Genomic DNA, 14,696 nt, shown 5'->3' with positions numbered 1-14,696 from the left:
GTGTTAGATTTCAAACTGTCACATGTTTCCATTTTTGTCAGTTTTCCCTTAAGTATATGGAAAATCACAAAGCAGTATATAATTCAATATATTAATGTAACATTATTCAGCAGGTTTCATTCGACTAAAGCAAAATTTGGGAATTCTATAGGGTGATGCAAAACTTTTGGCCATAGCTGTACAATCTATCAGCAGCTTGGGAATTATGGATGCAGTATCCTGTTTTTGATCACTTTTCTTAGTTATGAGCATTTAAAAAAAAAAAATCAATGGTAATGCAACCAGTCAAATTACATTCCATATCCAGGTACAACTTTTGTATCATGCTTCCATGTTTTGTTTATTAACTTTTTTTTTTTTTTTACAATTCAATAAACACAAGGGGTCTGGTTTTAGGTTGAATGGAACATTCAACGCATACTGTAAGATACTGGTGTAAATGTTTTCTTTCAAGTTTCCTGTACCATGAACTTTCACATGACAGGATTATTATTTTTTTTAAAGGTTGTTGTTGAATTGATGTTCCACCTCCCCAGCAGAAGCAAAACTACCTGGTTATAGGATCCTAACTCAATGTTTATTAGTGAAAAAGACCATGTCCTTACCTGAGCATTCGCCTCGACCATCCTGCTTGAATCCCATGTTACACTCGCAGCGGTAGCTGGAAGGGGTGGGGATGCAGCGTCCATTGAGGCACAGGTTGGGTAAGTGTTTGCAGATGTCCACTGTTTTTGTTTGATTGAGAGTAGCTGTAACAGAAGTGGGTCTATTAAAAAAATTCTGCCTTGAATTGAGCTTGTAATAAAGTGAAAGCCCTGCTGCCAAGAAGTTTGATTATGTCTGGTTTAAATAGCTACTTTTCCCAGGGGCTCCCAAGTGGCGCATCCGGAAAGGCGCTCTGCGTGGAGTGCAGGATGCGACCTATAGCCTGGACGTCGCCGATTCGAGTCCAAGCTATTCCACTGCCAACCGTGGACGGGCGCTCCCACGGGGCAATGCACAATTGGCCGAGCACCACCCGGGGGGGGGGAGCTTAGGTCAACCAGGCTGTCCTCAGCTCGCCGTGCACCAGCGGCCCGTGTAGTCTGGCCGGGCTTGCCTGTAAGCTGCCCAGAGCTGCACTGTCCTCCGACACTGTAGCTCTGAGGTGGTTGCATGGTGAATCTGCAGTGTGAAAAGAAGCGGTCGGCTGACGGCACACACTGCGGAGGACAGCGTGTGTTCGTCTTCGCCCTCCCGAGTCAGCGTGGGGGTGGTAGCAATAAGCTGGGCCTAAAGAAAATAGGGCAGCAATGTGGAGTAGTGGTTAGGGCTCTGGACTCCTGACCGGAGGGTTGAGGGTTCGATCCTAGGTGGGGGACATGGCTGCTTTACCCTTGAGCACGGTACTTTACCTAGATTGCTCCAGTAAAAAAAAAAAAAACTGTATAAATGGGTAACTGTATGTAAAAATAATGTGTAAAAAATAATGTAATTCTATGTAAAAAACACTGGCTACCTCGCACAATGAGGATTCAAACTTGTAATCTCTGGTTGTATGACTCACCTTGCATGCCGGGTGAGCCATTCAGGGACCTGCCTGCCTTACTTTCTAATACGTTGTATCTTATAAAAACGTTACACTGAATGCCCGCTAGTCTTGTTTTTCTTTGAGGAAACCATTTTTCCTGTCACTGATGTTTATGAAATCAAGTGTGGAACTTGCCAACGCTTTGAGTCTTTGGAAGATCACCAACTCTCTGTGCAATGTCTGTCCCAGATTTACCCCTTTAATGGTGGCTACCTCTATTTTACACACTGAAACACTTTTATCTTGACAAGAATGATAAAGCTCATCAGCTCACCAAACTCGGGGAGTGATGGTCCAGGTCCACTCCCACCATTTCTAGGTACTTCTGGACCAAACCCGTTCACCCCAGGCCTGAAGGTGTCTCCTCCTCCCCCAGGTCTTTCAGGCCTGTAAGACGGAAATCCTCCTACAGGTGCGCCTTCAATGCACAGCCTGCGATATTCATCTGGAAAAGACAAGGGAAGCCTTGTTTAGTGAAACAAAGACCTAAGTGTTTATATAACAATGCAGATGTTATAAAATGTTTTTTTTCAGAGTCCCATGATAACTAAGACTCCATATTTGTTTTTTTGCTTCTACAAAGTTTTGCATCTGGTTGGGACTTGACACACAAGAAAATGATGTTGCCCTCCATTAGACGCCATAGAAAACTTTAATAAATGCATCTAGCAGGATTTCCACTTTAGGCAAGAATGAGTCACACATTATATCAGCGTCTGAACTGGCATGTGTCATGTCCAAACTGCCAAACATATTTTTAAAGTTTATTTCAATATGAGTTGCATTAAAGGTGAAAATAAATTTCACTGCCTCGAACAATTTTCAATTTTTTAGGAGCTGCCAATTTGAATGTATGAATAATGTATAAGACATTCATTTCCTCACCAGAGCCTCTGACGGGGCACATCTCTGGCACTGAACCCAGGGCCCAGCAGCGGCCGGACTCACAACAGCACTGCATCTTGGTGAAGCGTCCTTCCAGGTCCTGAGCGCAGCGGCCATTAACCAGGCTGGAGAAGCAGGTTCCCACCCTCTGATCTGGATGTTGAGGAAGAACAAGAACCTTAACACTGGTGTGTAAAGGGGTGATCTAAACCAAACATACACTTCCCATGACCTCTTAATTCCCATTCTATTAATGTTTCTAATACCTCCACTACGGCAGGCTGTGTCAGGAATCATCTGTTTCCAATACTGCACACTGTAACCATTGTAACGAATGCCTACCGTCACTAATTTGCACTAAGCTTTATGCAGTAAATGGCATGTTTGCTTTTTCTTGGTTTAGACAGAAAATTGGTTGGAGGTTAGGTACATTTTTAACCCCTCACCCTCCAAATGCTTTTGTCGATTCAGAACCAAAATGCGAATGTACCAGTGGACACGGTATTTACAATTCTTGTTAGGCGAATCCCTGTTTTCTCTTAAAAGTCTCTCAAGAGAGTAAGAGTTATTTGAAAATCTGATTATTTATTACTATAATTACTGGTGTGTTATCAGAGCATGATATGCAAGCATTGAAAGAACTAATGTGGACGAACCCTTCGAATATTGTGCTGGGGCAAAATATTTACAATATATTGTCGATAAACCTGATACTAGTTTAAATAAACTAACAAAGAAATCTGCCATTTAGAAGGATTCTTGGAATATATTCAGCAGATCCAGTGAACTTTTTTTTCATGGATAATCTGTCCACAGAAATATTAATTTAAGCATTAGTACCAAACAAAGTGCACTGCTGGAAAATGTACTACCATCATCAAACACACCAGAGGTTTTAAAATGCTGTTACCCTTTGTACAAAAAAGTGTTAATACCTAGGTAAAACACCAAATAAATGTTTTACTTCCTAAACTCCATTCTGAATTTAACTTCCTTTGACCAGATTTCCAGCAGATTACCTCCATTCATATTTTGTCTCCTGCAAGGTTAAGGGAGTTTCAGTCTGTGATCCTAAAAGACATACATAAGCCTTTTACATTTTGTTGCGAAAATCTTGGTAGCTACTTTAACATCATTATCCCAGGAGGCCCTGCTGTAGGGGACTTGTGAAATCTTACAGAAGTCTGCCAGGGGAATGAAACCCAAAGGTCATTTAACTTAAGTCACAACATACTATCGAACTAAAAAAGAAAGCACAGCTCAGCTGAAAAAGATGAGTTCCTTTCCTATTTCTTTAGGTGTTCGTCCTTTGTCCTTGTTGGCTTGACAATAGCATGTTGAATCAAGACAGGTCCCATAAATGACTAAAAAAAGAAGGCATTTGGGACTACCTTTGTAGACCCGGCTCATCCTTTGCCAGTTTGGTGTGAAAATCAAAATATTCAAAACGGCTCGGCTTCCTATATAGGTCAGGCATTTGAAATACTGTAGTCTTTTTTGTCCTATATGAGGAACTGGAGGAAGTGTGTGTGTGTGTGTGCAGGAAGGGAATCTCTATTACTAAATAGAGCGTTTCAAGAAAATTCTTTCTTTTTTTTTTTTTTTTTTTTTTTTGCAATGGGAATAAATCCCCCAACATTTAAATATCACCATCTTATTAAATACACTCCATGGCTTTTATTTGTTCATAAGGGTGCAAGTTATTTTTTTCTGAACAAGTTACACAAGTTAAAGGTGTACTTCACTGAATTGAAATAACATATCTAATCTTTTTGGTTACACCAACTTAAATGTTGCCCCCATATACTTCCAATGACATGAACACACAGTTTATTTAAATATACATTTACATTTGGCAATTCCTTTTTATGGACCACAAACTCCTTTGTTCTTTGGCCTCTTAGAAGAATCTTCTGTTCTGAATACAACGTCACATTGAAAAACATCACACGTCCCTGATATTTCTTACCATTACTATAATATTCTTATCAATCTTGAGATACAAAGCCGTCCATTTTTATCAGAATATATGGGAATGTCACATCTGCAAACCAAACATGACCTTTCATCTGAAAGACCGCATCTCCCTCAGCAAAAAATAAAAAAAACTCTGTCCACTGAGTGATGGATTGTGTGTATGTTATCTCTAGGTGGGGTGTAGCAGAAAAAATAATTTCAAAACTCATCACGTATACTGAGGTATGTGACTTGACTCCTTGGCAATAAGGTTCATTGCCTGCTAAGTTTGCTTGACTGAATTTTGATCTTAATTGTCACATTTAGTTTTGATAATTTCCTGTAATGCTGAGGGAATGAAAAGCTGCACAGCATTCACAAGGCCAGCATTCTGTAACAAGAAATCTCTTTGGCTTTACAGGGCTAGTAATATTAATGTCAAAAGGATAATTACCTACACTACAAATTTGTTCCTAGCAAATGTGTTTAGATATTCTACTGCTAATGAAGTTGTTCAGGACCACTTATTTCCTTACCTTTTGTTATTATTATTATTATTTATTTCTTAGCAGACGCCCTTATCCAGGGCGACTTACAATTGTTACAAGATATCACATTATTTTTACATACAATTACCCATTTATACACTTGGGTTTTTACTGGAGCAATCTAGGTAAAGTACCTTGCTCAAGGGTACAGCAGTAGTGTCCCCTACCAGGGATTGAACCCACGACCCTCCGGTCAAGAGTCCAGAGCCCTAACCACTACTCCACACTGCTGCCACTGTGTTTGAAACTGTAGGCACTAGGATATGACATTAACCCACCACGACTGTCACCAATTTTGTCTGCCTGTTTACCTCAGGCATGTTCATTGAACTATGACCGTTTCAGCTAAATTAGATGAATTGATAGTATGTAAGTCAAACCTTTTTATAGCTGACAGAACTCCTCTTCATAAAGTTTCCAAAATGTTCCACTGACCAGCAGTCAACATAATAACTAAGACCTTTCCTGCACCCAGTTACTCTTTGTCTCCACTAGTCTGCCATGCCACCTGTACTAAATGATCTTCAATGGTAAAGCATACTGGCACCATGGATCGGTACTAAAGAGCAAAGTTACCACAACAGCAACTAGAATGGCTTTGCCTTTGACAAAATAATAAAACATTTTTATATCTGCCAAAACAACTGTTCACTCACAGTTAGTGTGGATCAATACACATTGGCATCCATTGTTGTATAATGGTACCATATAAGTACTAGTGTGTTACTGTGTCATGATTGCTGTGTAATACTTGTTCTAAATCCATTGTGTTGACATTGTAGTGTCTGCTATTGCTCTGCTAAAGTTTCATCAGGGCAATAACAGAGTCATACTACAGCAAATAAAAACAGCTTTCTTGGCTTTTTTGGTTTCATTGTACTTTCATCAAACCTTCAACGTTCTAATCAAGTTCAGAGCCAGAAAGAAAATGTCATAAATGTCTGAATCCCCTGGGTCACACCAGGTTCCAGAATCCTCCTGGACCGCGTTACAGTGTGCCTAATGACCCTCAAACAACTGACAACTTGCAGGGGGAAAGGCCAAAGTGTGTACAGGGCAGTTAGTTAGTTGTAGGTCTTGAGGTGTTGGAAAGACTTTTGACCCCCCTTCATTCACAAGCTCCTGGATATATAACATATGACTGTATTCTAATTAATACATTCCAGGAAATATTACAATTGTATTCAGAAAAATTCAAATTGTAAAAAAAACGTAACCTCTTGGAAAATGGAGTTCATAAAACAATGCAACGAATTATGGTCGCAAATTAACGATTTTGTTGGTCGCTAAAATATGGTCACAAATGAAATACTCTGAACAGTAGTTTTAGGAATGCGCTTAGTCCTAAGGGATTTAGCTGCAAACGTCTTTAATAGTAAAAGTTAAAATCATACTATTAACAAATACATAAAGCTATATCTACTCCCCAAAACTGAACCCTAACCGTGCTCGGGGAGAATGAGACTGTCACCATCAGCGTACTCTAATTTTTTGTCTATCCAGTTATGCAATCCCAAGGTTCATGTTCCTTCCTTGTTCTGAAGATAAGGGGGCTTTATGGCTAGTTTTGTAGGATATTTGTAGTAGACTTCAAAAGCTGATTTGGTCTAAAAACAGTTTACATCTGAAGTTATAAAACACAACATACATTTGTACATTTTGAGGTAGAAATACCTAATAATATACAAAAGCCTGCCTGTTATTTCCTGCCTCATATTCCCACAGCCCACATGGAAGTCCAAATACGAACAGAGCCCCTTCAACTGTAATTACGATTTAAGGTCTAAAGCTTACCCCACTGACAGCACACATTTAGATCATAATTTCCCCAAACAGAACAAAAAAACTCAAGACCTTCAATTAACTACATTCTACACTTGTTATAACACGCTCTGTGGGTGCCAAGAATTTTCCACACAATAATGAGATGTGTCCATAAGTGCCACGTAGAAGATAAAAGACACACTTTAGTCGTATAATAAAGATAATAGGGTAATACAATTTCAAAACTTCAGACGTTCCGTATCTTGTATTAATGGGATGTAAATAAAGGATGCCGTGTCACCCCAGACTGGCTGAAGAATGAAAATTCACTTTCAAGGAGACACTGGCCAGGTTTTGTCATTGGAAAAATGAAACGTATTGCTTGAATTACCTTCTGGCCCAAGTGGATTGTAGCTTTCTTAAAAGCTACAATTTCATTTTGAATGTCTTATGTGCATGCCATTGCTTATTTACACAGCTGGTCACAGTCACCCCAGTATTCGTTAGTTATTATTTAGTATAGAAGGTGTTTGCCATGAAAACCACAACAGACAAAGTAAGTCACATGGCCCACACACCATTGGTTTCCTCAGAAGAATGGCACATGTATTTACATCCTTACAGGTGGCGTTGTACGAGTAGATCAGCATTACTGTACTTTAATAGGTCTTGTTGATTTTAGAAAAAAAACTGATGATTTCAAACAGCTGCAGTGAGGGACACACAGAGCTGTTCCAGATCACTTAAAAGGGGCTCAATAAAACCCAACTTGCTCCAAGGTCAAACAGTAAAATGTAATTGGACATCTGGGGTTATTTGAGAAACACCACTGCTTTTTAATTTTGTGTTAACTGGCAGAAATGTTCTCCAATATAAAATTATACTGTATCCTCTTAGTACAACCAGAATCTGAGCATTAGTTTAAACCATCATTGGGTGGTAAGAAGCATACTTTATAATTGTGAAGGGTTTTAAAAAGGGCAATATGTTAACCAACCAGAAAAGTTGCTTAGTGTAGAATGGAATAATTGCAAAAACAATTACTGCCAAATATAAACTTGCACTAAGCTTCTGTCAAAACAGATAAAACACATATGCTTACAGTAAAAGGGCAGTCGCAGAGATATCTGCTGTATACAAAATCCGAAAAATCCAAGCATGCCCAGGGAAAGATTTTTTTTACATTTGTATGTGACAATTAAGGACAGGGAATTGAATTGTGGTCACTTGAAACATTTTACAGCGTATCACAAAAGTGGTATGCTTTGCTTTAACAATACAGGAAAGAAACTAAAAGTATTAAAGTACCATTTTAATTCAGCAGTGTATTTGTGGTTATCCTAAAAAGGGCACTGGAGTACGAGTCTGCAGATATATGAAAGTTGCTTGCTGAGGAATTAAATACCGTACAGCAATGAAATTACATGACTTATGGGTTTATTTGTGTGGTGCTAGGAGGTACAGTGGCCCCACATTCAACTACAGTAAAAGACAAATGAAACAGCCGTTTTCAATTATAGAACTACAAAGGTCATGTCACATATGGGATCCCTATCATTAGAATATAAACAAACACGGTTGGAAACTCAATTACAGCTAAGGCCAAAAGTTTTGCATCATGTAGAATTTTAGGATTGAGACCTCATTTAAAAAACGATAAATATGTGAACATAATTTAGATATTTTATTTAACATCATGTAATCAAAGAAACTACACAATTATATCACAAAATCTACTGGAAGCCATAATAGTAGTAAAGTATTTCATGTTAGTTTTTGTCAGTTTTTCGTTAAGTACACGGAAAACTACAAAGCGGTATGTAGTTCAATATGTTAATACAACATTATTCAGCAGGTTTCATTCGACTTAAGCAAAATGAGTTAATTCTATAGGGTGATGCAAAACTTTTGGCCATAGCTATATATCTTCTGCTGTTTACGATCAAGATAGTTATTTCCTTTCACAGATATGGGTGGTCACTGTGGCATTTATCAAATGTTTTGTTTTTTTTTCTTTGGTTTACATTGTTAAAGTCATAGACCGTCTGGCTTTCTTGTTTACAGTGTTTTGTAGTACCTGGTTAACACACTGCCACTTACCAGGGAACATTAAAATTACTGACAACCTTTAATTGGAATATGACTTTTTACCTGGTGCCAAAAACTGTAATTGTCCAATATTTTTTTAAGTGATATCATATTTTCTACAGTGTTGTACATGCATTAGCTTCTCTTATATTGCCTAACCCTGCTAGTGAGATGAGGTGATTATGGGATTGATAGGATTTTGATTGGTTGTTATAACACGTGCTTAAGACTGATCCTTTTGTCTCCAAATATTTCACATGCAAAACTGTATTAAAATCGGTCAAACAGTTACCATTAGGTAGTCGTTAATAGTGCATCACGTTTTACTACTGCAGAAAAAAAAAGTTGGTAGCCATGAATTGTATTCATAGAAAAACGAGAATTAGAATCACCCAAAAGAATGATGTTTATTGATCATAGCATTGTAATGAACTTAGTTAATTGTGTATAATTGCCTCAGGGATCATAATCAACTGTTAGGGGATTCCCCCAGGACAAGTGGATTTAAATGAAACTTTACAGTGTTGTGACACTCTCCAGGAAAAACAAACAAAAACAAATAAACAAACAAACAAACACCTATTTCCCTATTGCAGGCCAAGTGTCACTTTCCTGCCAAACTATGCAATATGTGTGGGCAAAGTTGATTCTGAGACACACCAGAGTGTCTACTTTGCCTACTAAGCCAAAAAATTAGAGGAGAGTTCTATTTTCACTAGACTATACAACGCTTCTATAAACATCCCGTTGTTTGTACAAGCTGCTCAAATTATCTTTCCACCGATGGAAGTCCTCCACGTGAAATGCTTGTTTGATCCCATATCCACCCAGTGCCACCTACTCTACCTACAATGGCAGGCAGCGGTTGTGTTTTTTAAAGGAAGCACTTCACTATTCCATGGAAAAGAAATGTTAACAAATTCTCTTAGTAACAGCCAAGAAAGCCCTAACACCCACTTGAGACACAAAGCTGCACTCTAGAGAAAGCATACTCTTTTGTTTATTCCAAAGGCACTTCCTTGGAACAAGTCCCTCACTCTGAACTAACCAAAATAAATACAACTTTTCTGTGAGTGAATTTTTGTTATATTTGGCTGGTGATTGTTTGCCTTTTAAAGAAAAGACACCATTAGTTATCTGAATGGTATGCATGTACTTACCAATACAGCGAGAGCCATCTGCAGATGTTACAAAGCCAGGTGGGCAGGTACAGAAATAGCTGCCGACTGTGTTGGAGCATTCTCCGTCGCCACAGACACCTGAGATTGTGCTGCACTCATCTGTATCTGTGAGGAATAAAGCACACATACATCAGCAAGACAGCAATTTAATATTACAAAAAGGCAAGGTAATGCTTTTATAGTGGTGACCAACTAGACTCCACAATCCTGAGTACCAACATTCCAGGGCAATTGTGAATAAAGGAGCTCTTAGAAATAGCGAAAACAAGCACCCACAGGCTAGTATTAGTAAATAATTTCTCATCTTTTTTTTTTTTTTTTTTAAACGGCTCGATTTGCCGTTTTAGGCAAACACCATTCTAGTCTGATATTCTCATTCACTCTGTGTCAAATTTTGAAATATTTGCAAACAAGCATCTAAAGTAATTTTAAAAACTGTGATTTTACTCGGTTCAAGCTTTCATTTGTTTCAAATTCCTTTATACTGTATCTTCACCTGAAGGTTACACCCTGCCTTAAAGCAATAAAAAGTATTACATCTCAATACAAACAATACAATACAGTTTTTTTCTACTTGGTTATTCTATCATTATGCTTGTAAATGGGTGATGTGTTACGTGTGTGGGTAGTCACTGGAAAATACTGAGACAGACAAAGAGCATTGGTGTTGATATGCCACATAGGCATGCAGATTTAATTACAACATAGTGCTGACACTAGGGTACCAGCAATGGTAGCCCTAGTGTCTCATTTAATAAAGAAATGAAACAAAACAAAGGTACAAATAAAGGTAAAAGTTTGCCACACAAAATGGCAAGCGCTAGTCCCACTAACAGGAACATCCCACTCCTGCTACTCTACGTAACCCTCTCTAGACTGTATTGGGATCAACATCCCCGAAACTGACCTACTTCTGTTCTGTTGCTCCTGAAGTCCTGGCATCCCAGCGACTCAGGGCCGTCCTATCAGCTGAGCGCAGGACGAGCCCACTGCTCAACTGGTCGCTTAGCAACGTGTCTCCTGCCACATGTCGCAGCCACACACACACTCCACGAACCAGCGACAGGGTTCCCTGTCACGATGCTCAATACGTTTTTTAACAGAAAAAAAACACACTAAAAATTATAAAGACACTTAATCGTTGATGGGATTTTCGCAAAAAAACATGATGATAGACAAAACTCACAATTCACACAAGCACCTGGCCTGCTCAGATATTTACAACTAAATGCACCAGGTTTTTTCAGCTGTCAATAATATATGTATTTCCTCAACAATTAAACTTTACAATTCATTTTATGGAAAAAGCTAGACGGCTGACTTTTTTTACTATTATTTCAAAATTCCCAGCAAGTCTATTAAATGCAAAAACAAAACTCTGTTGGGATATAAGGGTTATTCAAAGTGCAACAACTGTCCGTGAAAACTCTGACATTTATGATTCTAAATCAAACTACAAAACACATGAAAGGTCTACAACAGCAAACCTGCTTAAATATATACCAGTGAGCAAGTGACTGTGAAAGGCTAAACCAAAATGAATGGAACAAATGTCTAAATCATCTCTTGTGCTCACTGGCGGTGGTTGCCAAACAAAACAGCTTGGTAGCATGTCAACCATAATTAATTCTGTTTTTGTGTGGTTGTAGCTCTGGAGAGAAGTACTTAATAAACCCTTTTTTGTAAACAGAGCCAAAAAAAGTCAATCATTAATTGAATTAATTAAAATTAAACTAAAATGTGCAGCCATAAATCTTACCGCTTCTGGATGAAAAAGTTCCCTATCGTTGAGCATTGCAAAATGAATATATATTGAGTCCACGTGCCAGACCTTGTCAAATACTGCAGAAGGTTAATTAAGGTTCTTTGGTTTAAAAACCTAAATTAAGCCACTCCTGATAGAAAGTGGAAACATAAAAAGCTATTGAACATTATGAGCAGGAAGTTGAATCATTGCTTACTTTGAAAAAGCTGACTGTAAGTTCCTTTATTCTGAACCATAACACCATCTTCCTCTAGTGTAGAGCACATAAGCATCAGCACAGGGCACTGAAGTGTGAAAGCTTTGAGAAACACTTTCCAGCCGGATGACTAAATGCAGAAGGAAGCTCACGATTATTATTTTCTTTGATAAAATCTAGGTACAATTATCTTTTTTTTACATTAATATTTGCAATGTCTACAGTATAAATTCCTGCTTGTTACTTTCTAAATTAATACGCCGTGCAGTCTGGGCGAGAGAACTGTGACGCTACTGAACTTTCAAATTGTGCTTTATGTTCTATGCATGGGATTACATCCGTTTCAGTCTATTAAAGCCCGTTTGAACCGTTAGAGTTAATAAAAAGGATTGTGCTGTACAAAATACAAGTATGAACATCTTAAAATGGAGCCCAAGTATAATTTGAAGTACAGTATATACAGTATACAGTACAGTATATAACACAAGCTTTAAATGACTGCTTATGATGGCCCATTGGATCCTTATTTTATGTGCAAGAAAAATCGACATGATTTCTTTCAGGAATTAATTATTATTATTATTATTATTATTATTATTATTATTATTATTATTATTAATTAGTCATTTAGCAGACGCTTTTATCCAAAGCCACTGACAGAGACTAGGGGGTGAACTATGCATCAACAACTGCTGCTGCAGAGTCGCTTTACAATAGGATCTCATTTTACGTCTCATCCGATGGACGGAGCACAAGGAGGTTAAGTGACTTGCTCAGGGTCACACCCACTGAGTCCGTGGCTGAGCCTGGATTTGAACCAGGAACCCTGGTACAAAATATTTTTCTTTAACCACTGGATGCTGGAGGTTATGATTAATAAAATAACTAGTTTACGTTTCAGAATCTAATTAAACAGGAGTGTTATAAATTCCTTTGTATGACCTTTGAACTCCAGTTGCTAATGTTCAAAGAAGTCCTGCTGTTTTGGCAACCGGAGGTTTTGTGATCATATGGGAAAATAGGATCTATTGCTGGTACTAGCTGTGCCAAAATACTCAGCCATTACAATAAACACTGAGGCACCGTGTAACCAAAGGAATTCAACTTTAATTTTATGGTCTCTTTGAAGACCGCCTGCACATACCTTGAGGTTTCTGTTGAATATCAATACATTATTTTACATCAAACTAGTTTTCAAGATTTTTGAAAAAGAAACCACAAAATTAACTATATTATTAAATAACTTTTTTTAATCGAATATATACAACCATGGTCATGGATAGCTATGTGAGCCAGCAGAGGAATGTCATGACTCCAGCATTAGAGCAGAATAATTTGCAAGTGGCTATTTACACTGAACATATGCTTTCCATTAGCACCGATTCCCATTGCTACACCAACACGGTTGGTTGATTCTTGATAAACACAAATTATCTATATTTGCATACTCACATTTGCTAATAATAAATTTGCCAATAATTTACTTCTTGCCAAACAGATTTTTATTAACATTTCATAGGAAAATTGACATGATTAGATGGCAATTTGTTGACATTTCTCTTTCTTTATTGACTTGGCTGTATCCTGTAGGTGTCTGGAATGATTTTTACTGAGATGGGAAGTGCTCCTTGTAACCTGTGTCTGTCAGGATGATGTCATATAAAGAACACTGACACAGAACAAGTCAACAACATAGGAGCAGCCCTCAGATCGGAATGAAGGAAAGAAGATTAAAGCCAAAAAAGGCTGTAACTAGTACAGTATATTCAAAAAAGTCCCAAAAGGTCAAACCTTTAGAAAGCAGAATGCCAAATAAGGGTTTGGGAATAAAAAGGACCAGATGTGATAGTAAACTGACAGTCAGTAACTCAACCTTTGCATACCATTACAAGCTGCAAGATATTTTCCTCCTCAAGTTGGTATGTTCATATATTTACTTTGTTTTTATTTTATTTTTGTATTTTATTTATTCAGCTCTTCAGCAATACCCCTTATTTAAATGTATGCACCCTGCCACTAACAACAGTAGGCACTGTATTCACAGTTGGCATTAATATTGTCTTGGACACCTAGCAGGCAGGGAGAGAGGCCCTTCTTAATTATATATGTTTAAAATTACAAATACAGACTAATAAATCAGTTCTTCAGTGGAACTCCTCCCTTCAGGCTACACTTTCTGGGTAGTTAGTAAAAAATTCTGGCAAATTTAAAGAGATGCAGTTGCAGACAAAAGTATTGACATCCTACTCTTATTATACTATAATTCAAGGTAACAGAAAAAAGTACAAGCATTTAGTAAACTTTAACCACTTTTTAATAAAATAAAAAGCAAAATACATCATTTGTAGTAATTTAACAAATAATCTTTATCAAAAAAACAAACTTATGTAATTTAAAGTATTCGTTCATGACGCAAGTATTGGCACCCATGCTTTAGTATTTCGTGTGTCCCACTTTTGATTTTATTGCAGCTTTCAGACATTTATGATAATTCTTAACCAGTATGTTACATCTTGTTGGTGAAATCTGGGCCCTTTCTGTCTTCATATTTCCTTCAGCTCAGACAGCTTTTTTTCTGATCAGTCCTAAGCATTTCTATTGAATTGAAATCTGGTGATTGTGAAGGCCATTCCAGAATGTGTATCTTTGTTTTCTTCAAGAATTCCAGAGTTGACTTAGTCGTATGCTTTGGGTCATTGTCGTATTGGAAGATAAACTGACAATCAGCCAACAAGCAGATGGA

At 37.8% G+C, this 14,696-nt stretch overlaps 1 protein-coding gene across 2 annotated transcripts in view; it reads right to left on the bottom strand.

The window, feature by feature from the left end:
- Positions 1 to 14,696, bottom strand: part of LOC117963485 (fibrillin-2) — a 94,279-nt gene that overhangs the window by 47,136 nt on the left and 32,447 nt on the right. For both annotated transcript variants that reach the window (XM_058992355.1, XM_058992353.1), the window contains exons 8-11: positions 9,972 to 10,097; positions 2,456 to 2,608; positions 1,845 to 2,015; positions 606 to 749 (exon numbers count right to left, since the gene is read on the bottom strand). In XM_058992355.1, the coding sequence (XP_058848338.1) occupies positions 606 to 749; positions 1,845 to 2,015; positions 2,456 to 2,608; positions 9,972 to 10,097 (594 nt within the window). The remainder of the gene's footprint in view (positions 1 to 605; positions 750 to 1,844; positions 2,016 to 2,455; positions 2,609 to 9,971; positions 10,098 to 14,696) is intronic.

Source organism: Acipenser ruthenus, chromosome 2, assembly GCF_902713425.1.
Source record: "Acipenser ruthenus chromosome 2, fAciRut3.2 maternal haplotype, whole genome shotgun sequence".
Classification (NCBI taxonomy): Eukaryota; Metazoa; Chordata; class Actinopteri; order Acipenseriformes; family Acipenseridae; genus Acipenser; species Acipenser ruthenus.
Note: the sequence above shows the minus strand (reverse complement) of the source record. Positions and strands in the feature narration are given on the sequence as shown.